Raw genomic sequence first — 22,754 nt, 5'->3', positions numbered from 1 at the left:
CAGGCTTGCGCCACTTCGGATCGCCGGTTAGACAATTCTTAGCCGTGTGCCCCTTGGCATTTGCACTAGTAACATACCATTTCTGTTCGGTCCCCCGACGCTTGGGTGTACAGTCAAATCCCACTAGACACTCGCTCACGTGGAAACTTCGCTGCCTTCCGTGCCAGACTAAGTTGGAATTCTCGTTTCCGCCTACGGAATTCATCCTTTGCGGCTCCTCACAGGACGGCGACAGCTGCTAATGCGTTGGATGCAGCCCGCCAACTACTGAATTGTATCGTACCTAGCTCTTTTACGGCCCATCTCAGTTCAGCTGGGATATTCGTTAAGAAGTAACCAACTAAGTCTTCTGCCGACAGCTAGACTCCTCGAGCCCCGATTCGACTGAAGTTAGCCGAATAGGTGCTGCAGTCTCCAGTCCATTTGTTAGCTGTCATCTGGTCAATGAGTGTTGCTATATCTACCGTGCAGAAACTTTTGATTAGTTCCTGTTTAACGAGTGACCACTCAGTCATGTCCATGCCGGATTGTTGCAGGTCCATCCAGCACAGTAGGGCGTCCTCATTGAGGTATTCGCCAAGCTCGTCACCCCAGAGCTCCGGTGGAAGATCCATCTTCCTGAACCGTCGCTCAATAAGCGTCAAAAAGGGTTGCATGTTACTGCTGCTGCATCATCTGCTTCTGCTGCAGCATCTGCTTCCGTGAGAGCATATGTATCTGCTGCAGCGGCTGCTCCTGTTTCGGTTGATGCTGCTGCTGCTTTTGCTGCAGCGACGGCATCAAGTTGGTGCTGCAGAGCAGCAAGCTGTTGCAGCGAGAGCTGCTGCGCTGCAACAAGGATAGCATCAACAGCAGCATCTTGACCTCGCGGGGCTGCATGCAGTGTTGTTGTGCTGCTGCTGCGGGTATCTCCTGCGTCGGGGAGATGATAGCTGTGTGCGCTGTCTGCTGCAGCAATGCTGCTGCTGCTACTGCTAGTGCTGCTGTTGCGGGTTTTCGTTGTGGTGGCGCTGCTGGTGGGTATTGGTGTACGTGTTTGTGTGCGTTGTTTGCGTTGTATCTGTTGCTGAAGCACTAGCTGCTGTTGCTGCTGCTGTTGCTGCTGTTGCGCTTCTTGCTGATGTTGATGCTGCGTCTGTTGCTGCTGCTGTGCTGTGTCTTGCTCCTGCTGCTGCTGCTGCAACTGGTGCTGCAGCAGCGCTATCCTCCTTGCTGTTGCCTCGGCCTCTGCTATCTGCGGCACAAATGTCCTCTGATACAGAAAAGTAAAAAGACCCATCACCACTTGACAATCAAATCTATCTGTCACTCCCCCATGCCCAGGGATAAAATACCCAAAGTCCTGCACATAAACACCATACACCACCAACACTCACAACAAATTACAACTAGTGAGCTAGCTAGCCTGTTGGATAACTGAGCAACTAGCTAGCTCGAACTCGCCTCCTGACTGTGTAGTTTGCCTGTTAGACTGTTAGATAGCTTGCTGGTAGCTGGTTGCTGGTAGCTAGCTTGCTAGCTAGCTAGCTGGCTAGCTAGGTAGCGATGCAACGTAACTGACTTTGATTCGGAGGGCTCTTTTAAATCCTGAGGCAAAGAAGCCTCCAAAGGGAGCAAAGAAAGCAGCAAAAGAGCCCAATACCATTGCATGCACATCAAACGGGGTATAGAGCAGGGTACGGCAGACAGAGCGCTGCTGCTGTTGCACATCCTTTAACTCCGTCTCAATCTGCTGCAGCCGCTGCAGCAGATCCTCCCGCTGACGCACCAATAGTGCACCCTCTAATGTGGCCCCCTCCCCCTCCTCCTCCCCCTTCTGCTGCTCCTGCGGATGCTGCTCCTGCTGCAGTTGCTGCAGCTGCAGGAGTTTTTGCTGCGCTGCTGCTGCTTCCAGGGAGACGGCCTCATGCTGCTGTAGGAGGGCAAGTTGCTGCTCATGAAGGAGATGCTGATGTTGTAGTAAGAGGCGTTGTTGCTGCTGTTCCTTTTGTTCCTGCTCTTGCTGTTCCTGCTGCTTTCCCTCTCGCCCCTGTCCCTGCTGTTGCTCTTGCTCCTCATGCTGTAGCTGCATGTTGTTGCTAGCAGTAACAGCATCAGTAGCAAAGGGCGGCAGGTATCGATCAGCGCATGCGGGAAGGAAAACTGGTGAAGGAGTGCAGGAGAGTTGCTGCAGCGGTAAGAAAGGAGTAAACGTGATGAACGGTTGAGGGCAGATAAAGGGGGAGAGTTGTTCAAGTTGTCTGCTGCATGCAAATGCCCATAGAAGGGTAAGAAATGCAGCAGCAAGATATCCTTCTAATGTTTTCTTCGGAGAAAGACGGATAAGTTGTGTTTTGCCAAAGGCAGTACCACATAAATAAGCAGCAACATCGTTAACAATAACAAGGGAAGTCGGAAGAATAAACCATATAAGCCCTGTGTATATATTGGCGATTTGTATTAAAGATTGGCAAACAACGACAAACAAAACCACGAAAATCGTGCCTAGATGGCTGAATTGAAGACGTAAAGATGCTTCTTTTTGTAAGGAAATAATAAAAGCAACAAAGCCACCAAAAGCAGCAACATATACGCCTAAAGAATGATAATTCAACAATAAGCCCTCAAGCCCCATTCTTACAGCCTGCTGCATGCGTACACGAGGTAACGCCCACGGTAAACCCACTGCTGCTATTGTTAACCATAACCAATACCAAGTCAAATAACCAAATGAACTGTTGCGACGCAACAACACGCTGCTGCTGCGCTCCTTTGCCTGCATGCGTGCACATTACACACACTCAGCATTTTGTGCAGTATGATGACGATTACACACAATCAGCATCTTCGTCATCATACTGCCCCTGCTGCTATTGCTGCTGCTACTGCTGCTGGAGTATTCAGACGGGGATCGGCCCACATATAAAGACAAAGAGAGACAGACGAAGAGGAATACAGAAGAGAAAGAAATACAAGAAAGGAGAGAAGAACACAGGGACAAGGAAAAAGGAAGCAGCAGCAACAGAAGGGCACGACGCAGCTATTGTTCTCTACAACTTAAATTATGGTCCCTACAATTCCTGAGTTTTATGGTTTAGGATTTAGAGTCTAGGGTTTAGGGTCTAGGGTCTACGGTCTTGGGCTTAGAGTTTAGAATTTAGGGTTTACCTGGATGATCTCCTTGTAAATGGCAACAATAAGGGATAATACAAGGAGCATGCAGTATGCATGACCTGCAGCAAGGATTAAGAAGAAAAGAAGAACTAAAATAACTGTCCATACACTCCGAACTTTAAAGGTTTCAAACCGCTGCTCCCAGCTCTCCCCTGCTGCTACAACTCCTCCTGGTGCTCCTCCTCCTGCACCTCCTGCTGCACCTGCAGCTCCTCCTCCCCCTGCAGCAGCAATCGCCCCTTCTGTGGACCCATTTAACCGCTTTGCTGCTGCTGCCGAGAGACGCGCACGGACACCTTCAAACCCTCGGCGAACGCCGCGGCCTATGGTGCTCCTGCTGCTGCTGCTGCTGCAGCTGTTGCCGTTATTGTGCGACGGATGAAAAAGAGGCGAGTGCCCGCTGCTGCTGTGGCTGCTGCTGTGGCTGTTGCAGTGGTTGCTGCTGCTCACAGAAACTCCACGTGGACGCCGCAGCAGGCCAAACCGGGCGACTCGCAGCTGGTGCTGCTGCTGCTGCTGCTGTTCTGTTGCAGGTGCTGCTGCTGCAGCTCCTCCTGCTGGGGGCACGGAATATGACGCGCAACGAGCCCGTGGCCGCTGCTTCGGAACAGTATCGTCCTGTGCAAACGAACTGCTGCTACTGCTGCTGCTGTTCCTGCTCCTGCTACTGCTGCTGTTGCTGCTCGGGTCATCGGAGTCACCTCCCAGGGCCTCCTCCACTTCGTCTTCTCGCGAGCTTCCAGCAGCATCGGAAGGGACGGGTGGACCCGACTCGGAATCCCATTCAGCCATCTCTGGCTGCTGCTGCTGTTCCTACTGCTGCCGTTGTTGCTGCTGCTGCTGTAGCTGGTTCTGCTACTCCCTTCGCTGCTGCTGCTGCAGCTGCTGCCGTGGATTCAAGTGTGCATACACCATACACAGCGCTACTGTCTCGTGATGCGGCCGAAAGGTCGGCGTCTCGCCAACAACGGCGCTGTTGGCTGCTGCTGCTGTCCGCTACTGCTGCCGCCTCCGGATATTGCAGTCGCTGCTGCTGCCGCCGCTGCCGGGGGCGGTCTGTCGAAGGCTATGACTTCAAACACCCAGGAAAAAAACAGCAAACTGCCTAAGTTCCTGCTGCTGCTGCTGCTGGTATTCAAGTCCCGCCGCTGCTCCTGCAGCAGCACCAGCAGCCGCAGCAGCAGGCACACTACTACAGCAGCCGGTGGAAGGCCTTGTACTTAGCTGCTGTTGTTCAGCTGCTACCGAGATTCTGTTAAAACGCGCCGGTACCACCAACCAGCACAGGTATATAAGTCTTGCTGTTGCTGCAGCAACAGCAGCAACAACAGCAGCAACAGCAGCAGCCAAGCCCTCGTGGGGGTTCTCTGGGGCACTGCCAAATAATGAAGCCTCTTTGTCGTTGTGCTCCTCCAGAGGCATATTGAATTAAAATTGTTTACTTCGCACAAAATTTTATACATAAGGTGTATAACCTCCTGTCTCGCCAGTAGCAGCAGCAGCAGCTACTGCTGGCTGCTGCTGCTACTGCTGCTGCTGCTGCTTCAACGTTGAAGGATGATGGTGGCCCACGTCGCGGGATTGTTGCTGCATTCCATCTCCCCGTTAAAGTAACAAAGCAAAATGCGCCAGTAACACTTTAGATTGTTGTTGTTTCGGCTGTGAAGGATAGAGGGTTAAGAGGGGTTAGTGTTTAGGCTTTAGGGTTTAGGGTCTGGGGTTGTAGGTTGTGTGTTGATTGACACATCTTCCCCGCCCATACATTTAGTCGTCTTGCGTGTGTTTGTTGTATTTGTTCTGTAGCTGTCATTGCCTTTTGCTTGCAATTTCAGAGTCTTCGGGTATAGAGTTTAGGGTCTAGGGTCTGCGGTTTAGTGTTTGGTATTCGCTACAGCGCTGTCCACACAGCCTGTAGTGCACAGGCACTACAATAGGGCTCTGGTAAGGTTTCTAGCAGCTTAGTGGCCATAGAAAGAGGGATTATCACATTAAAAACTAAGAAAGGGCATTAATACTGCTAGAGGTTCAAAGAATCGAGTACCATAGATAGGGCCATAGGTTAGTAGGATTAACCCCGCCGGCACCCACTCCACCACTCGGGTACCAGGTAGGCCCCTTTAGAGATCTAATTATTACTATAGATGTGTATTATGTCTATAAATACGACTTTGGTGGAGGTCTAGGTCAGGCTCCTGACCGTTCCGCCACCGTTGATATTCACCCCGCCATCGTGTAGGCTGGGCACTGACACCCAGACAGGACCGGGGTCAATTCGAAACAGTTCTTCTACTCTACGAACCCGCATTATTATTACAGACACTCAAAAATGATTTGGTATTCGTGGCGTAGGCTTCGGGGGAATTTGGTAGTTAAGGGTTATACTTAGGGAGTAGGGTACTTCGCGACGGCTAAGTAAGTAGGCGTGACCTAGGATGGCCGCGAACTACACAAACCCTCCAAATAATGTTAGAGTTATCGTGCCTCAGCTGCTTATTTCTGTATTCTCCCTCGAGTCAATTTTGGGTCGCCCCCTACCATATCGCTGCTGTGCTCCTCGAGTATAGAAGAGCGGGGCCTACCGATGTAGCATATTATTGGCTGGCATGGACCAAGGGGGGCATGAGCATAACCAGGCCATAGTAAGCAAACTGCACCCAAAACAAACAAACGTTCACAACAGTTGTCTGCAGTCTGCACATGCAGCAGAGAAGGTGTGTTTGTGTTTGTGTGCCAACGTGTCTGGCTCCTGTTGCACCAAGGTGCCTTCCAACACATGGTTAGCCCCTTCCTCTCCCTCAGTTACAGGCGTTTAGGCTGCTCAGCTGAGAACGCCTGCAGACTGGGAAGGGAGCTGCGCGGTCTTTAAGGAACTCTCATCTAGAGTATCTTTGTGGCTCTTTCGCAGCACGTAACAGTAGGCAAATAAAACTGCAGACCAGGGATACTGTTGGTAGCACCGCCTAGTGTCGACCCATGTACCTACGAGTTTAAGCGTCTTACTGTGATAAGCCCCACAAGGGGTGCAAAAAAAAAGTACAGGGGAGACTCTGGGCCCCTACGGAATTTGCGGCTCAGGGGTCCGTCCACAGGACTCTACAGCCGTACTACCTTGTCCTCTTTGAGGTAGCTCATGGGTATCCAATTTAGTATTGATGGACAACGGTTATTATTGCTACCATGTACGCTCGTTTTTTTGCAAAGTACCGGAGATCCCCACGGCCTGAAGAGGAGAACGAATAGCAAACTGGCGGACATCTATTTCCACCCACCAACTAGTTTGGGTGTAATCCAGTGTTAGCCAAGTGTTAGCAAAACCTGCAGGTGTCGCATTTGAGCCGGCTTCAAGCCTTTCAGCAAGGTCAGGGTGAAACAAGTTTACGATATCTCGGATCGATGAGCCGCTTGGCCGTCTGCAGGGTTCAGTAGTGTAGTTAGCATTGAACTTTGCCTAGGTGTTCTTTGATATTCCAATCCCTCCATGTGACAAACACGAGACTGCATTCCATACCCGCAGTCGCAAGTTGGAATACCCGTGTATGCATTTTGTGTTCATGAATGCACCTGCCGAACAGCACCGACAGGTAAAGCACGATTTTCTGAGACTTTCTAATTATGGATGTGGAGTTATAAGCATGCATGACGTGCTTGTGTTCAACCTGAATCTGCTGGAGTGGCTCCATAAGCTGATGCGCAATCTCCAGCTGGTACCCTAAAACAGTTGGTTCACGTAAGCAAAAAGCTATGTTGGATTTTTATACAACCACTTATATTCTTTAGAGTTCTTGGAGCTCAGGCGTGGTCTCCAGAGGCCTCCTATCATGGATAGGAATAAATACTAAGCAATATATGAGGAACTAGGACACTACTAGATAGAAAACCAGCATAATGCAGAGTGCTCGCCAGTCGGCGCCCAGCTTGGGGCTGGATGCGAGGCTGTCTCTGTGTGTTGTTGCAACAGAATCATCAACAGCTACAGGCGCAGCTACAGGAGCAGCAATAGCTTCTCTAGCTTGTGGTGCTGCTTCTGCCACTGCAACGAAAAAACCTGCAAAATATAAGCACTTTTATGCTGCTTCTGCAGCTTCAGTTGCTTAGCAGAGTGTTTGGAGCCCTAGGCTTTAGGGTATTGAAGCATGGAGCCCTCACCATATTGCCTTTTGATAGGTGCCTGGAGTTTGCTGCTACCTATGCTGCTGTTGTTTCTTCATTTCTTCAGTTTGCTGCTGCTGTTGCTGCATTTGCCGCTGTCGTTGCTGCCTTTGCCCTACTTTGCAGAGACACCGGGTGTCTGAGCATACACTCCGCTGGCACTAACAACAACTGTAACAACTGCAGTAATAATATTAAAGGAATATAATAATAGTAATAATTATTACTGCTAATGTTATATTATTTTTTGGCTATCTTCGGTGGTAGTGTCCTCTTGTTGGTAACAGCAGATGTACAATACTTACAGCAGTGATAGTAATAATTGTTCGTGACTAATAATCATAATTAATAATAGTAAATAATAAAAATTAAAGAAAAAAGAAAACAGTAATGGAAACATTAATAAGACGAGGCGGAAGACGACAGTAACAATAATAATAATCAGCGGCGGTAATAATATTTTGGCAAGGGTAGGGAACCCTAAATCACAAACCCTAAACCGTAGAAAGTAGGGCCATAAACAAAAATAATGAAAATAATTAAAGGAATATTAATATTAGTAATCGTACTAATAATTTTCTCGCAACGACCTGCTGCAGCAACGATCTGCAGCAACGAAGGCAGACGCATGCAGCAGCAGCACTCCCCCTACCGCGCCAGCAGCAAGGCCGGCTTGTGGAGGACACGCCTGCTGCTGCTGCTGCTGCTGCTGTTGCAGCGAAGGTAGCGGAAGCATCGGGTGCCTACAGCAGCTGCCGCTGCTCGGAACAGCAGCAGCAGCAGCAGCAGCATTTGCTGCGCAATGTGCTCATTGATTTAAGTGTGTGCGAGCAGCATCAGCATCAGACGGTTTTGCATTTTTATTTTTGTTTTCCATAGACACGACCTGCGAATACACCCCAGCATCATTCTGCAGCGAAGTTCCTGCAGCAGCTGTTGCCGCCTGCAGCAGCAACAGGAGCAGCACAGCGCAGAGCAGCACCAACGTCGAACGTAGTGGAGCAGCAACAGCAACAGCAGACATTCAGAACCAGACATAAGCAGCAGCAGCCCTCCACCCGGCAGAAACGCTAACAGCAACAAGAGCATCGACAACAGGATAGCATCAACAGCAGCATCTTGACCTTGCGGATCACCACTAGCAGCAGGTGGCTTCAGTGGGAGTAGCCCCAAGTCATATTTGTGCCGAAGCTGCCTAAGGAGAAGGCGAGGATCTGCAAGAAGTTCTTCTTGCTGCTGCCGTCGCGTGCGGCGGCGCCCTTGCTGCGGCCGTTGCAGCTGCTGCTGCAGCAGCTGCTGCGCCTCCAGCTCCTGCAGCAGCAGCCGCCGACGACGGCGCTTCGACAGCTTCATCCATTCTGCAATGAAGGCTGTAAACTTGCCTGCACCTGAAAACATGTAAGCCCGAAGCCCTACGCCCTAAGCCCTAAGCCCCAAACCATAAACCCTAAACTCTAAGTCCTACGTCGAAAGCCCAAAACCACAGTCAACCATATCCACCCAAGCATCATTGGTTGGGGCTTAGGGCTCCGCGTAAGCCTCCGAGTAGGGGTGTTGGGTCGTTGCTGATATATGGTGGTTTAGCGTTTAGAACTGGCGTACCCGATGGTTGGGGTTGGTCAAAGGCTGCAGGGCCAGACTGCAACGCATCTTTAAGAGCATTCTTTAAGTCCTTTAATAAAGAATGCCGTCGGTACTCCGCCTCTACAAATAGCTCTGCGCAACAGCAGCAGCAGCAGCAGCACAGCTCCAGCGGCAGCGACTACAAAGCTCAAGCTGCAGCAGAAACAGAGCCTCGGCAACAGCAAAAGCAGCAATACAGCCTCAGCAGCAGCAACAGAAAAACGTCAGCAGAAACAGAAGCAGCAGTGTTACCTAGTTCTGCAGCTGTTGCGAGAGGTTTGTAGTTGGGGTAATCAGCTGCTGCCAATACATCGAAGACTCCTCCTGCTTCTGCTGCGACCTGCAGCAAACGCCGCCTTTCCTGGAGGTCTTGCTGCTGCTGCTCCCGCATTTGTTGCTGCTTCAGGCGAAGCTTCTGCATGCGTTGTGCTACGCGCAACGCCCGTCCCCTCAAAGGTTCCTTCTGGCTTCCACCCAACTGCTGTTGCTGCTGTTGTTGGTGCTGCTGCTGCTCACTTGAGACACTCCACGGACGTCCCCTAAGGAGTACTGTGGACGGATATGTGAAGACTTCTGATTCTTCCAGGCTGGGGACAGCAGCAGCAGCAGCAGTTGCTGCCGCTGCTGCTGCTTTGCGGTTGCGCTTAGGGCCAAGTACGGGAAAGTTAAGACTTGCTGCAGCAGCACGTGCATGGGTTGTTACTCGATTAACTATACGGGTAAAACGCGAGCGAGGACGCAGCCGCTGCTGCTTCAGCAGCTCCTGCTGCTCTGCAACCGACAACACACGCGGCAGCTGCTGCTGCTGCTGCAGTGCCGCTTGCATCCGCCGCAGCTCCATCAAATTAGGCTTCCCATCATCTGTTATCAAACCTAACTCCTGTGCCACAGCAACACAGACGCACACGCTGCTGCTGCTGCTGCTGTTCCTGCTGCTTCTGCGGCTGCTTCATTTGGTGCTGCTATTTGCAAATGCTGCTCCTCTTGGTGCTGCTGCGACATTTGGTGCTGTTGCATCTCTTGCTGCTGCTTCTTTGCTCGTGCTGCTGCTACTTCTATTGCTGCGTGCCAGAATGATACTCCATCGAGTGTTGCTGCTGGATGGCCGTGTGCCGCTGCTACTGCTTTGCTGCTAACCTGCAGCCGTTGCATGGCAGCAGCAAGTAGTGCGGCCCTAGCAGCAGATGCAGCATTCAGCACTTCCTCGTGTTGCTGCCGGTCATTTGGTGCAGCAGCTTTTGCGGCAGCCACAGCAGCAGCAGCAGCAGCTGCTGCTGCTGCTTCAGGAGGCTTCCATGGTTTGGAGTGTCTATGCAGGTAACACTCAACGAAGGAAGTTTGCGGTATATCTCTTAGAAGCCCAAAGCGGTCAAAGGCGCCATCCTCCAGCAGCACACGAGGAGACACCCCATCGGCCTGCAGCAGCAGAAGCAATACCAGCAGCCGCAACAAGATCAGGAGCAACAGCAACACGCACTACAGCAGCTGACACAAGACCAACGGATGCAACCTTATCAGCAGATGCAGCAGCGAGATGTCCAGGTCAGCAGCAACCAACAACAGCAGCAAAAGCAGCAGCAGCTAGCGGACCTGCAGCCTTCGAGCGAGGGAAAGGGTTTGTTGAAGTTTTCTTTTAAATAATCCTTTATATCGTCTGTGCTGCAGCGCCTGCCATTGTTTATCTAATGTCTTCAGCAGCAGCAGCGGATTAAACCGATTAAGAGGTGATAATTTAAGGGCTTTAAATGAAGGCAGCAAACCACGACGACGACGCAGCAAAGTTCGCCCATATGCAAGGTCTGCTGCTGCTGCTTTTGCTGCTGCCTCTGCTACTTCTGCTGTTGATGGGGCTGCGCCAGGTGATGAGCCTGAGCCTGCAGTGTCGGATGCTGTTGTTGCAGGTGCTGCTGCAGCTCCTCCTTGGTCGTCCTCGTATGCTGAGGGGAAGCAACACAGGAAGAGGTAGATACTTCAGCAACAGCAGCGAGCAAGAGCAGCGCAGCAGCAGCAGCGGGAGCCGGGCACTGAACTCGTTCGGCGCATCGGCCTTTGAGAGTTTAGGGTTTAGGCCTTACGGGGGCCTAAGATGAGCTGAGAAGGAGAAGGAGGTTTGCAAGGTGCAACGGCTGCAGCAAGATGGGCGGCGATCTTCTTTAATGGTTCATCATTCTGGTGTGCGTACACCCCACAGACACAATGGGACATGCATGCACACACTATAGCTACCTCTGCTGCAGCAGCAGCGGCAGCAAAAGCAGTTGACTCTAGACCCCAGCAAAAGCTACAAGCAGAAGCAGCACCCTGTACCGGCAGCAGCAGCAGCACCAAACTGTAGCAGCAGCAGTTGCAACAGGTTGTAGCAGCAGCAGAAGCACATTCGAAACACAGTTGCTGTTCATTCAGCCCTCTACATCGACAAACGTGTATGGAACAATAGCAACAGCAGCAGTAGCAATGGCAGCAGCAGCAACAGCAAGAGGAGCATACGTTGGTCTCTGCAAGCTGCTGCAGCTGCTGCAGCAGTTGATGGAGCTGCGGCTGTTTTGATAGCTGCTGCAGCTTCTGTGCTGCTTCTGTGTCAATAGCAGCAGCAGCAGCAGTAGCAATCCCTTCCCCTGGGGCTACATCAGGAAATGCTGCAGCAACGGCAGCAGCTCCTTCATTTGCAGCAGCTTCAGCAGCAGATCGCAATGCTGCTGCATACGCAGCTGCTTCGTCCTTTAGCGCGGGCGCCGCTGAAGCAGTTGCGGCAGCAGTTGCTGCTGCTGCTTCCTCCGGGCTTGCTGCAGCAATAGCAGCAGCAACTGCTGCTGCTGCCGCTGCTGTCGAACGCGGCATCCGCACATTGCAGGGAGCAGGAATCCGCAGCAAACTAGGGCTGTCCTTCGTGCACTCCTGCTGCTGCTGCTGTAGCAGAAGCAACAGCTGCTGCAGCGGCTCAGCACGTAACGCCTTTAAACCCTCCTCATCCTATAGCGCATTGCAAACCCCTAAACCCTAAACCCTTAATATAACATCCATAACCCCCTAAAACACAAACGCTGAACCCTAGAACACCCTAAAATGCAAACCCTAAACCCTTACGGGAATGGCAATATACTCCGGAGGGGCGTTAACAAAGTCTGTTGGGTCTTTTTGATAAGGCGTTGGTTTGCTGTTTATTGAAGAAGGCCGCCTCTGCAGAACCGCAAGCACTAAACCTTAGACTCTAAACCCTACATGCTAAACCCCAAACCCTAGACCCTAGGGCCCGAAGCTATCGCCACAGCAGCTGTGTCAATACCAGCAGTAGGCACACAATCAAGACAGCAAAGACAGCAGCAGCAGCGGCAAGTACAGCTGCAGCAGCGCCAAGTGCAGCAGCAGGAGCAACAACAGCAAATTACCTTCTTTGGTCGCGTTCTATTCCAGTGCTTCGCTCCCTTCTTTCGAGGGTGGTGGGCATACAGACGCGACTGTTGCTGCTGCTGCTGTTGCTGCTGCTGTGACTGTTGCTGCTGCAGCTGCTGCAGCAGCGATAGAGGCGCATGCACCGGCGAGCCCAAACAGTCATCTTCCATCTGTGCTGCTGCTGCAGCAGTTGCTGCTGCTGCTACACTTGCTGCAGTGCTTCGTGGATACCGGAAAGGGGAAGGAGGTTGCAGCAGCAGCCAAGCACTGCACCGGCTGCTGCTGCTGTGGAGTCCTGCAGCAGCAGCAGCACCGCCACATAGTGCTGCGGGCCCTGCTGCTGCAGTAGGAGCTGTTGTTGACACTGCCGAAAAGCAGATGCAACAAACAGCAGCAGCAGCAGCACAGAACCTCATCCCGCGAGGATATGAGCTTCGAAGATGCAGCAGCAGCAGCAGCAGCAGCCGCTGCAGCGGGCACAGGTCTACTGGTGGTACACCATGGTATGCGTGGACTTTGCAGCTATTGCTGCTGCTGTTGCTGAGGCTGTGCGGCTGCTGATGTTAGTGCTGCTGGTGCTGAATTTTAGCTGCTGCTGTTTGGTTGTCTGTTATTACCCCTCCCGCTGGGGGCTCTCGCTGCTGTTGCTGTTGCTGTTGTTGTTACTGCGGCTGTAAGTTCGATTTTTGCCGCTATTAAGTGTGCAGCTGCAACTGTTGCAGCCGCTGCCTATGCAACCTCTGATGTTGCTGCTGTTGCCGTTGCTACAGCTGCCGTTGTTGCTGCTGCTGCTTCCTTTGCTGCTGCTGCTGTTGATTCTGTTTTAGCGCACAGCAGAAGGCCCTAGGGTTGGCCGTGGAAGAGAGCAACCTGATCGGCCACAAACCCTTAATCCCTAAAGACTATACCATATCTCGAAACCTAGACCCTCTGTTCAAAACTTATAAACTAAACGCTCAGCTGTATCTCCTGCTGTGAGACACCGTTAGGAAAAGACGAGTTGTTATAAAACTTAGAAAATAATTCTGTCGTCGCCGATTTCTTGCTCTAAGGTCTAGGGTTTGGTGTTCAGGGTTTAGGGTTTAGGGTCTACGCCGATGGGGCTGGGGAAAAATTGAGTGTCGACTCCGTGTGGTTTGTGTCTTTCCCCATTTTGTTGTGTTTATATTTCAATATTTAGGGTTTAGGGTTTAGGGTTTAAGGTTCGTTAACGCCGCCTGTCGGGCTCCTTATATCCTTTGTACAGGGCTTGTAGGGCTGCCCGAGTTGCTGCGGTCTAGGGTTTAGGGTTTTTTTCCCCCTCCGGTTTATGGCTTAGGGCTAAGGATTATTGGTTTAGGGTTTAGGTGGTTTAGGGTTTAGGGTTTAGCGCTCTTCCCCAGCCTTTTTGCAATGCCATCCCTAGTGGTGTCTGCTGCAGCAGCAGCACCAGAAGCAGCAGCGGCCTGCTTCGCACGGAAGCCAGCAGAAGCAGCAGCAGCCGCAGCAGCAACAACAGCAGCGGCAGCAACAGCATCTGTTATTTCGGCCTCAGGAGCAGCAGCAGCAGCAGAACACTGCAGCAGCCGTGTTGCTGCTGCTGCGCTACTGCAGCAATTCGATGTCTTCGTCTTTGATTGCGATGGTGTTCTGTGGCACGGCAGCAAGTTGCTGCCAGGTATACGCGAGATGCTGCAGCAGCTGCAGCAAACCCCTCGCACCTGCAGCACCAGCACCAGCAACAGCAACACCTGCAAGAGCGTGTACTTTCTCACGAACAACAGCACACTCAGTCGTAAAGGATTCGTCGCCAAGTTAAACAAGCTCGGCATCGATGCAACGGAGCACCAGGTTAAACCCTAAACCTTAAACCCTAGTCTGTTGATTTAGTGCTTATCGCCTTGTGTACGCCTGCAGAACAGGGCTCGTGTCTGCATCTCAGGGTGTAAGGTTTAGAGTTTGCGTTCTGCAGGTTCTGTGCACAAGCTATGCAACTGCCAGATTCATCCTCTCCCAACAACAACAACAGAAGCAGCAGCAGCAGCAGCAGCGCAGCTGCAACGGCAGTATCACGCAGCAGCAGCAGCAGCAACGAGTGTATGTGGTGGGAGAACAGGGTTTGTTGGATGAGCTGCGCAACAATGGCATTGATGCCTTTGGAGGTCCCGAAGGTGATATTAAACCCAAAACCCTAAACCCTAAGCATAAACCATATCCCTCTTTGTAGACCGTGCTTGCCATATCCCCGGATATTGAGAGTTCAGCGGCGGGTTTAGGGTTTTGGGTGTGAAGCGACTTTAGCCGTTTTCTTGTTTATGGGTGCTGTTTGCATGTGCATTTCCTTTATAAGGGAAATAAATAAACCAACCCAAGCAGTTAACATCTCGCATCTAGGGTTTAGGGTTTAGGGTTCGTGGTTGGTGTGCAGAGTCGTATGAGGCGATAGATTTTAGTACGGATCCTGGTATTTGCGTAAACCCTGATGTAGGGTTTGTGGTTGTTGGATTAGACAGAGATTTTCACTATAAAAAATTGCAAACCGCGCAACTGTACATCAATGAAATGCATGCAAAGTTTGTTGCAACTAATGCAGATCCTCTAGGAAACTTCTCCACTAAACAGGTCGGAAAGCCTAAACCCTACGCCATAAGCCTTAAAACCCTTTTTTTATCCTGCTTTGCTCCTCCACGCGGCGGCTCTTCGACCGTTACGTCAGTGCGTCAGAGCGTTGCGTTAGGGTTTGGTGTGCTTTACTGCTACAGAAATGGGCGGGCGCAGGCACGATGGTTGCTGCTGTTGCTGCTGCTACGCAGCAGCAGCCGGTCCTCATGGGGAAACCCTCGGAGGAGATGAAGCGTTTAGTCCTGGACACCTTAGGTATAGTAGATCCTACACAGTAGCACACGACATGCGGAAGAGGCGGGATCCCCCGACTTCCGCTTGTTACTACTGCTGCTACTGCTGTTTGCGGCCGTTGCTGCTGTAGCTCAAGTTACTGCTGCTCCTGCATGCGTGCCCCCTGCTATCCCCTTTGCTGTTTCTCTTAAACTCAGCTGCTGCACCTCTCCTTGCTTCTGCTGCATGGCGTGTTGCTGCGTTATATACTACGGTTGCTGCATTTGTTGCCTTTGCATCTGCGGCTGCTGCATTTGCTGCTGCCCTTCCTGCATTTGCTGTTGTTGTTGCAGCAGGAGAGAGCTTGGATCGTGTATTGCTGGTGGGGGATTCCCTTCAAACAGACATCGCCTTTGCTGCTGCTGCTGCACTTAAAAGCTGCCTCTGTCTTACAGGCGTCACTGATGGTGTGCTGCTGCGCAGCGCATTCGCTGCTGCTAAGCTCGACAGCAGCACAAACACCAGCAACAACAGCAGCAATGGCAGAGAGCAGCAGCAACCTAAAGCAGTCCTCCCTGACTTTATTATAGATACAGCAGCGAACCTGTGCCCTAAACCCCACAGCAGTTGAGGTGTATCGACACCCCGCTATAAATATTGTGCATGCACCTCTTAATTTAGGTGTATGTACGTCTCAATATGCAGGCTGCAGCAGGACTGCATTTCTGCTTCTTGCAGCAGCAGCGGTATCTGGTGTAGCAGCAGAAGCAGACCCTGTTCCATCATCATCATCAGCAGCGTGTGTTGCAGCACCAGGAGCACCCCTTACGGCAGCAGCACTACCTGTTGCAGCAGCAGCAGCCCCCGTTGCAACAGCAACAGCAGTTGCTGCTGTAGCAACGGGAGACATTGCCCTAAAACGGCTTTTAGTTTAAATTATAATTTAAATAAAAGTTGAAAGGCTGCTAAATACAAACAGCAGCAAATGCAGCTCTGCCGCGACAGCAAACTGCGTCCAGTTGCTGCTGCAGCTGATGTCGCTGCAGCTGCCATTGCAGCTGCCGTTTATGTCTCTGCTGCACCTGCCGATGTTGTAAATGTTGCTGTTGCTGCTGCACCTGATGTTGCTGCTGCACCTGCTGCAGACGCTGATGCTGCAGATGCTGCTGCTGCAGCAGATGCTGCTGTTGCTACCGGTGTACCTCGAATGTCTGCTAAAAGCGCCGTCGGTAGTTTATAAACCCTACACCTCGAAACCCTCCTCACCACGTTGCCTCCCTGTGAGTAGTGTTTAGCAGAAAGGGTTTAGGGATTAGGGTTTTGTAGTAGTCCGTCTATGGGCATTCCTCTACTTTAAAGTTATGTAAAGAAAGACCAACAACTCCCCAACCCATCGCTCCCCCAAACTGCATCGAGGGTTTAGGGTTTAGGGTTTTGTTGGAATTGGATATTATAACTTCCTGTCTCTGGGTTTTGTTCAACTTTAAAGTTATCTAAAGAAAGTCCAACTTTCCCTAAAACAAAATTTCCCAAATCTTTTAATTTACCCATCATTTCTTCTTTTTCTTTCTCAAATAATGCTTCGCTTTCTCTCTTTACTCGCTGCAACTCGCCGCCGTATGTAGACCTGTAAACATAAACAAAACCCTAAACCCTACACCGTAAACCCCAGGAAACAGTGGCTATAAACCCTAAACCGTAAAATACATGAAACCCTACAGAACTCTAAACACTAATGATTGGTGACGGACCGAAAACAAAGGGAACACAGACGCACAGAATGCGAATCCCAAGTGAATCGAGGGTTTAGGGTTCAACAGTTCAAAGGTGTTGAAAGCATAGGGATCGAACGGAATTAGGGTTTAGGGATCAGGGTTTTCACACTATAAGGGATTAGTGTTGAAGTGCAGACACGCGATTAATTAGAGGGTTTTAACTCTGGGTGAGTGTTTTGCGAGGGTTTAGCGCTTATGGTTTATGGCTTACGAGAGTTTTGGGTCGAGCTCTATTGCTTTGTTTAAATCGTTGAGGGCATCGTGCCATTTCTTCTGTCCTTCATACCCGCGGAACCGCCGCAGATAACCCTAAGAAAAACCATACTCTCTAAACCCTCAATCCTACACCCTGAGGCCCCACGGGCGCGACATAATCGCGCGTTACTCCACTCTACTGGTTTAGGGTTTGGCAAAAGCTTCTCGGTGTACCAAGTTGGTTGGGGTTTAAAGTTTATCAATTAGGGTCTAGGGTTTACCAATTAGGGTTTAGGGTCGATCATTTAGGGTTTATATCTTACCTTTGCATAATTAGGGTTTATGCGGATGGCGTCGGTGGCATCTGCAACCACCGAGTCAAACGCGTTGAAATGCAAATGACACAGAGCCCTGCAGCAGCAGCAGCAACAGCAGCAGCAACAGGAATGAGATGCAGCTAGTCCAGGGTTCCTTCAGCGGTGTCCTCCTGCATCAAAGGACGGCTGTGCACTTGCCGCAGCAGGTGCAGTTGCTGCTTCTGGTCTTGCTGCTGTTGTTATTGTTGTTGTTGCCATGCTGCTGTTGTTGCTATGGCATCTGCTGCTGCTTACCTATTGCTCTTGAGGACTGCGTGCATCTCGTCTAGCTGCTGCAGCTGCTGCAGCAGCTGCCTATATTTAGTCAAATCCTCAGCTGGCAGCAAATGTGCAGCAGGGTGCTCTCTTGGATCCTCCTGCTGCTGATCCTTCTGCTGCTCTTCCGGCTGCTTCTGCTCCTCCTCCTCTTGTTTCTGCTGCTCTCCTTCTTGCTGCTGCTGCAGCGTCTCAGCCTTAACCTCTAAAGCATCAAGTTGCGTCTCTACTTCTTCTGTTTCTTTCTCTAGTTTATTAATGGCAGCAGAATACAACTGCAGCGCAGCAGAAGCAGCACCTCTTTTATATTCCGCATTTCCTCTTTCTTTTAATTCTGCTGCTGTTTGCTGCTCCTCATCTTCATCACCATCTAATTCTTCAAAACGAGGACCATCTTCAGCTGCTGCGGCTGCTGTTGGTTCTGTTGCTGCTGCTGGTTTTGCTGCTGCTGCTGGTGGTGGCGATGGTTCTGCATGGGCTGCTCGTGGTGGTGATTCGGCTGCACCTGCTGCTGGCAGTGGTTCTTCTTCTGCTGCTGCTGGCGGTGGTGATTTTTCACGACGACGTCCATCTGCTGCTGCAGCAGCTGCTGGTTTTGCCGCTGCTGGTTCTGCCTCTGCTTCTGTTGAAGACGACTTACAAGTGTCCTGCTTCTGCTTCTGCTGCTGCTCTTGCTGCTCGTCGTGTTCACACGACACCTCGCCTATGCGTGTAACCCCACTAAGGAGATCTGCCGTGCTTCTTGCTGTTGTTGCAGCTTCTGTTGCTGCATCTGCTGCTGCAGATGCTAGCTCTTTTGCTGCTGCTGCTGCGTCTCCTGCTTCCGCTGCTGCTGCTTCTGCAGATCCTGCCTCTGCCGCCTCTGCTGCTGCGGCTTCTGCCTCTGCTGCTGCTTCTGTTGCTCCTGCCATGTCCTCCACGTGTAGAGACACTGGAGGGGAATCAGCAGCTGTTGCAGGTTTTGCTGCTTCTGTTGCTGCTGCTGTACTGTCGGCTGAAGCGGTTGCTGCTCCTGCCTCTGATTCAGACTCTGCAGCAGGCTGTTTGCTTACTCCTCCTGCCTCTTCTGCTGCTGGTACTGCTGCTGTTGCACCCAATTCCTTGTCTGTTGACTCCAATGGAGTCGCACCCGACAATGTCGCACCCTTTTCACCACTGGTTACTGCAGCAGCAGCAGCAGCAGCAGCTGTTGCTGCTGCTGCATCCGCCGTTGCTGCTGCTGCAACAGCTTCTGCTGCAAGGCCATTGACCACACGCGCAGCAGCAGAGGCGCTGCACTCGGCAGACTGCTCCTTCTTCTGCTCAGGCTGTTGCTGCTGCTGCTCTGCTTGCTGCTGCTGCTGCTTGTGTTGCTCCACGGGCTCGCGCCGCTGTCCATGTTCTTGCCGGTGCTGCTGCTGCTGATCTGGCTGCGCGTCACTGTCCGACACCTCGTGAGTCGTGGCAGCAGCAGCTGCTGCTGTCCCCGCTGCAGCAGCAAGTGCTACGTCCCTGGCAGCAGCAGCACGCGCCGCGGCAGCAGCAGCAGAAGCTGCTGCTGCAGCATTACAGACTGACGCTGTCTTGCTGCGACTGGGACAATCTTCTTCTGACTGAGAACAATCTGCTTCTGCGCTGCTGCTGCTGTCTGCCTCTTCTGCTGCTTCTTCGGCGGCTGCTGTGCGTCGGCGACGAAGCTTGCTGCTGTTCATGGTGCTGCTGCTGACAGCCGTTTCCGAATCCTGCTGTTGCCGAAGCTGTTTTTGTCGCAGCTCCGGCTGCTGCTTCTCCTGCTGGAATTCATGCTGCTTATCTTGCTGTTTTCCTTGCCGTTGCTGCTGCTGCCGTTGCTGCTGCTGTTGATGCGGATTCGGGTTGGAAGAACTCGCAAGTGATGCTGGCCGCCGCAGCAGCAAATGCGTTGCTACTGCTGCTGCTGCAGTGAGCAGCAGCAGCAATAGCAACAGCACCATACTGGAAGAGAGTAAGTCAAGCCCAGTTGCTGCCGTTTTTGCTGCTCTTGCTGCCGCTATGTGCTGCTGCAGTTGCTGCTGCGGCGGGTGTTGCAGCTGCTGCCTCTGCTGCAGCGGGAGACCAGTAGCAACAGCAGCAACACCAAACAGTGCAGCACCTCTTGCTACTGTCAAGTTGGAAGCCGAAGAATTGGGTGTACAAAGCCTCGAAGATTCTGCCGCTGCAGCGCCAGCGGCTGCAGCAGCAGCTGGAGTATGGTCCCTGCTGCTGCTGTTGCGGCTGCTGCTACTACTACTGCAACGCCCTAGATAATCTTTAGAGTTTGCTTTTTGCTGCCTCTCCCTGCGTTTATTTAGCTGAAACTTTTAGAATTAAACATGAGACAAGCAGCAACAGCAGCTGTTGCAGTGCCCTGCTACTGCTGCTGCTGCTGCTGCGCCGCAACGGTTGCGGCGGCTGCAGCACATGCAACAGCAACAGCAGCAGCAGCAGCAGCAGCTGGCGTTCACTCGATCCGGGACATAACAGCAGCTACAGCAGCAACAGCAGCAAAATTCTTTATGCTGTCTTACCTTAATGTTTTTATAATAGAAGTTGCCGATCAACTTGTAGAGAATTGCGCAGCAGCAACAGCAGCAGCAGGCTTTTTCTGCTGCTGCTGCTGCTGCTGCTGCGGTTGCTTAGATCCTCAAGTCTTGAACAGAAACGGAGGCGTTAGACACACCAGCAGCTGCAGCAACTAGCAGCAGCAGCAGCAACAGCAACAACGGCAACAACCCCAGTCGCTGCGTGAGGTTGCTTGGCAGGTGTGTCCCCTGCTACACCTGTTGCTGCTGCTCCTACTGCTCCTGCTGCTGCTGCTCCTGTTGCTTGCATCGAGGCGCATGCTCAAGGAAGTTAACGTGTTGTAGCGCTTGCTGCAGCGCAACAATCTAGTATAGTAGCAGCATTGGCAGCAGCAGCAGCAGCACCGCGCAGCCATGCAGGGGGATCCAAAGCTCCCTGTTGCAGCAGCGAATGCTGCTGGGGCACCTACTGCTGCAGCACTACCTGTTGCAGCAGCAGCAACGCCTGGTGCAGCTCCTGCTGCACCTCCCGTCACACCAGCTGCTGTTGGTGCTGCTGCAACAACATCTGCTGCGGCATTACCAAATCCAGCAGCAACAGCAACGGCGCCCCTTGCAGCAGCAGGCGCCCCCCCGGTTGTAGCAGCAGCAGCACCCATGACAATTACAGCTGCAGCAGGAACACCTGCAGCAGCAGCAGCAGCAATGCAACCTGTATTTCCTCCGGTGGATGTTTGTGTTGCACCGCAAGATGGCACGGCTCAGGCACCAGCAGCAGCAGCAGGAACAGCAGCAGCACAAGTACCTGCTGCTGCTAGCCGTCTAGCGCAGCTGTTTCCAGCAGCAGCTGCAACGCTGCAGCACTTTGTAATGAACATAGATCGTTTCTGTGAGGGACCGGGCAGCAGTAGCAGTAGCAGCAGCAGTAGCAGCAGCGGCAGCAGCAGTAGCCTTAACTGCATGAGCATCAGTAGCAGCAGCAGCATAGGGACTGAAGATGCCTCTGAGCGGCTTTCCGCTGCTCGAAGCTGCTGTGTTGCACTGCAGCAGATAACAGCAGCAGAAGCAGCAGCAGGCAGCGCAGCAGCAGAAGCAGCAGGAGGCACAAGCTATGCCGCAGGAGCGGGAGCTGCTTCCATCGAGGCTGCTGCGTTGTTGCTGCCAGCTGTGCTGCAGCTGCTGCAGCGGCTAGAGATAGGGAGAAGGGAGGGAGAGCCACATGCGCTGCAGCAGCAGCTGCTCCTGCTGCTGCGGGCTCTTGCAGTTCCTGCTGCAGCACCCCTTGTGTTGACACCGCAGCAGCTTGCTGCGCTGACACCGCAGCAGCAGCAGCAGCTCCTCGACAATCACGCTACACTCCTCCCAGTAAATCCTAAACCCTTAACGCTAAACCCTCGATGTTGTAGCATTGGCAGTTGTTCTGCACTCCTGCTGCTGTGGCTGCTGCTTTTTCAGCATATATCTGCTGCACATATATACTTGCTGCTGCCGTTTCAGACCTGCTGCGAACTTGTGTGCACCTCCTCTCTCTTGTGCTGCTGTTGCTGCTGCTGCTGTTGCTGCAGCGGTTGTGGAGCGGGTGTCTGCAGAGCATTGGAGGCGGTTGCGAAGAATGCGCTGTTCGATGTTTAGGGACGTTAATTGAAATCTCCAAACAAATTAAAGAACCGAAGGGTTTAGCAGAAGAACTTATTGCTAAAACGCTACCTCCTGTAAACCCCAAACCCTAAACTAAACCCTAATCCATAATCCCTCATACACGTTAAATAGTGAACGGGTTTAGCAGAAGAACTTATTGCGAAAACACTAACTCCTGTAAACCCTAAACCCTAATCTAAACCCTAATCCATAATCCCTCATACACGTTAAACAGTGGAAGGGTTTAGCAGAAGAACTTATTGCAAAACACTAACTCCTGTAAACCCTAAACCCAAAGCACAACCATTGGGGGGCGGGGGGGACAAGCGACAACACATTCTCGCTTGTCCCCCCCCAATGATTCTGCTTACATTACTAATGCTGCTGCTTCCCCCGCTCCTCCTGCTCCTACTGCTGCAGATATATGAAAAGCTGATTGCCGCGATAGAGGGACAGGTGGAGACCTACAAACGAACAGGAGTGCTACCCAAGCCTGGCGAGCTCCCGCTCGGTCAGTGCTACTGCTGCTGCTGCCGCCGCCGCTGCTGCTGCTCCTGGCGTTGCAGCTGGTGCACTTTCAATATTGCAGTTGTTGCTGCTGGTGTTGCAGCCCTTGCGTTCGAACGGGTATACGGTATGTTTCCTTGAGTTCCGAGTATATGACTTAGGGTGTAGGGTTTAGGGTTTGTGGTTTGTGCTGCAGGAAGCGTAAAAAGGGATACTGGACAGCTAACACCTGCACATTTATCTGTTCGTGTTGGAGGAGATGCTGCCTACTGCATTATTGCATTAAATGCAAAACTTAAAACCCTTAAAGTCTTCGAAGCACCCCATAACAGGTTCCCCACAAACCCCAAACCCTAAGC

The 22,754-nt window shown here is 52.0% G+C and overlaps 5 protein-coding genes across 5 annotated transcripts in view; 2 read left to right on the top strand and 3 right to left on the bottom strand.

The window, feature by feature from the left end:
- Positions 1 to 640: 640 nt before the first annotated feature.
- EMWEY_00000660 (cytidine diphosphate-diacylglycerol synthase, putative) lies at positions 641 to 3,945 on the bottom strand (the record flags this gene model as incomplete). The annotated part of the gene is made up of 4 exons (XM_013478349.1): positions 641 to 1,342; positions 1,562 to 2,167; positions 2,621 to 2,755; positions 3,262 to 3,945. The coding sequence occupies 4 exons, from the start codon at positions 3,943 to 3,945 to the stop codon at positions 641 to 643; spliced, it is 2,127 nt and encodes a 708-aa protein (XP_013333803.1).
- Positions 3,946 to 8,207: 4,262 nt separating this feature from the next.
- On the bottom strand, positions 8,208 to 12,485 carry EMWEY_00000650 (hypothetical protein, conserved; the record flags this gene model as incomplete). The annotated part of the gene is made up of 10 exons (XM_013478348.1): positions 8,208 to 8,245; positions 8,439 to 8,690; positions 8,905 to 9,018; positions 9,178 to 9,805; positions 10,063 to 10,341; positions 10,516 to 10,862; positions 11,001 to 11,094; positions 11,413 to 11,895; positions 12,010 to 12,102; positions 12,312 to 12,485. The coding sequence occupies 10 exons, from the start codon at positions 12,483 to 12,485 to the stop codon at positions 8,208 to 8,210; spliced, it is 2,502 nt and encodes an 833-aa protein (XP_013333802.1).
- Positions 12,486 to 13,707: 1,222 nt separating this feature from the next.
- EMWEY_00000640 (pyridoxal phosphate phosphatase, putative) lies at positions 13,708 to 15,760 on the top strand (the record flags this gene model as incomplete). The annotated part of the gene is made up of 5 exons (XM_013478347.1): positions 13,708 to 14,145; positions 14,267 to 14,465; positions 14,723 to 14,778; positions 15,057 to 15,171; positions 15,486 to 15,760. 5 exons carry the CDS (start codon positions 13,708 to 13,710, stop codon positions 15,758 to 15,760), a joined length of 1,083 nt encoding a protein of 360 aa, XP_013333801.1.
- Positions 15,761 to 16,194: 434 nt separating this feature from the next.
- On the bottom strand, positions 16,195 to 19,683 carry EMWEY_00000630 (TPR domain-containing protein, putative; the record flags this gene model as incomplete). Its single annotated transcript, XM_013478346.1, has 5 exons — positions 16,195 to 16,340; positions 16,677 to 16,756; positions 17,116 to 17,213; positions 17,423 to 17,510; positions 17,711 to 19,683. 5 exons carry the CDS (start codon positions 19,681 to 19,683, stop codon positions 16,195 to 16,197), a joined length of 2,385 nt encoding a protein of 794 aa, XP_013333800.1.
- A 981-nt stretch (positions 19,684 to 20,664) lies between these two features.
- Positions 20,665 to 22,754, top strand: part of EMWEY_00000620 (hypothetical protein, conserved) — a gene marked incomplete at both ends in the record, with an annotated part of 30,761 nt that continues 28,671 nt past the window's right edge. Inside the window, 4 exons of the mRNA XM_013478345.1 lie at positions 20,665 to 21,615; positions 21,840 to 21,962; positions 22,309 to 22,399; positions 22,592 to 22,727. Coding sequence (XP_013333799.1) covers positions 20,665 to 21,615; positions 21,840 to 21,962; positions 22,309 to 22,399; positions 22,592 to 22,727 — 1,301 coding nt within the window. The remainder of the gene's footprint in view (positions 21,616 to 21,839; positions 21,963 to 22,308; positions 22,400 to 22,591; positions 22,728 to 22,754) is intronic.

Source organism: Eimeria maxima, genomic scaffold (assembly GCF_000499605.1).
Source record: "Eimeria maxima Weybridge genomic scaffold, Emw_scaff4, whole genome shotgun sequence".
Classification (NCBI taxonomy): domain Eukaryota; phylum Apicomplexa; class Conoidasida; order Eucoccidiorida; family Eimeriidae; genus Eimeria; species Eimeria maxima.
This window is presented reverse-complemented; position numbering and strand designations above follow the sequence as displayed.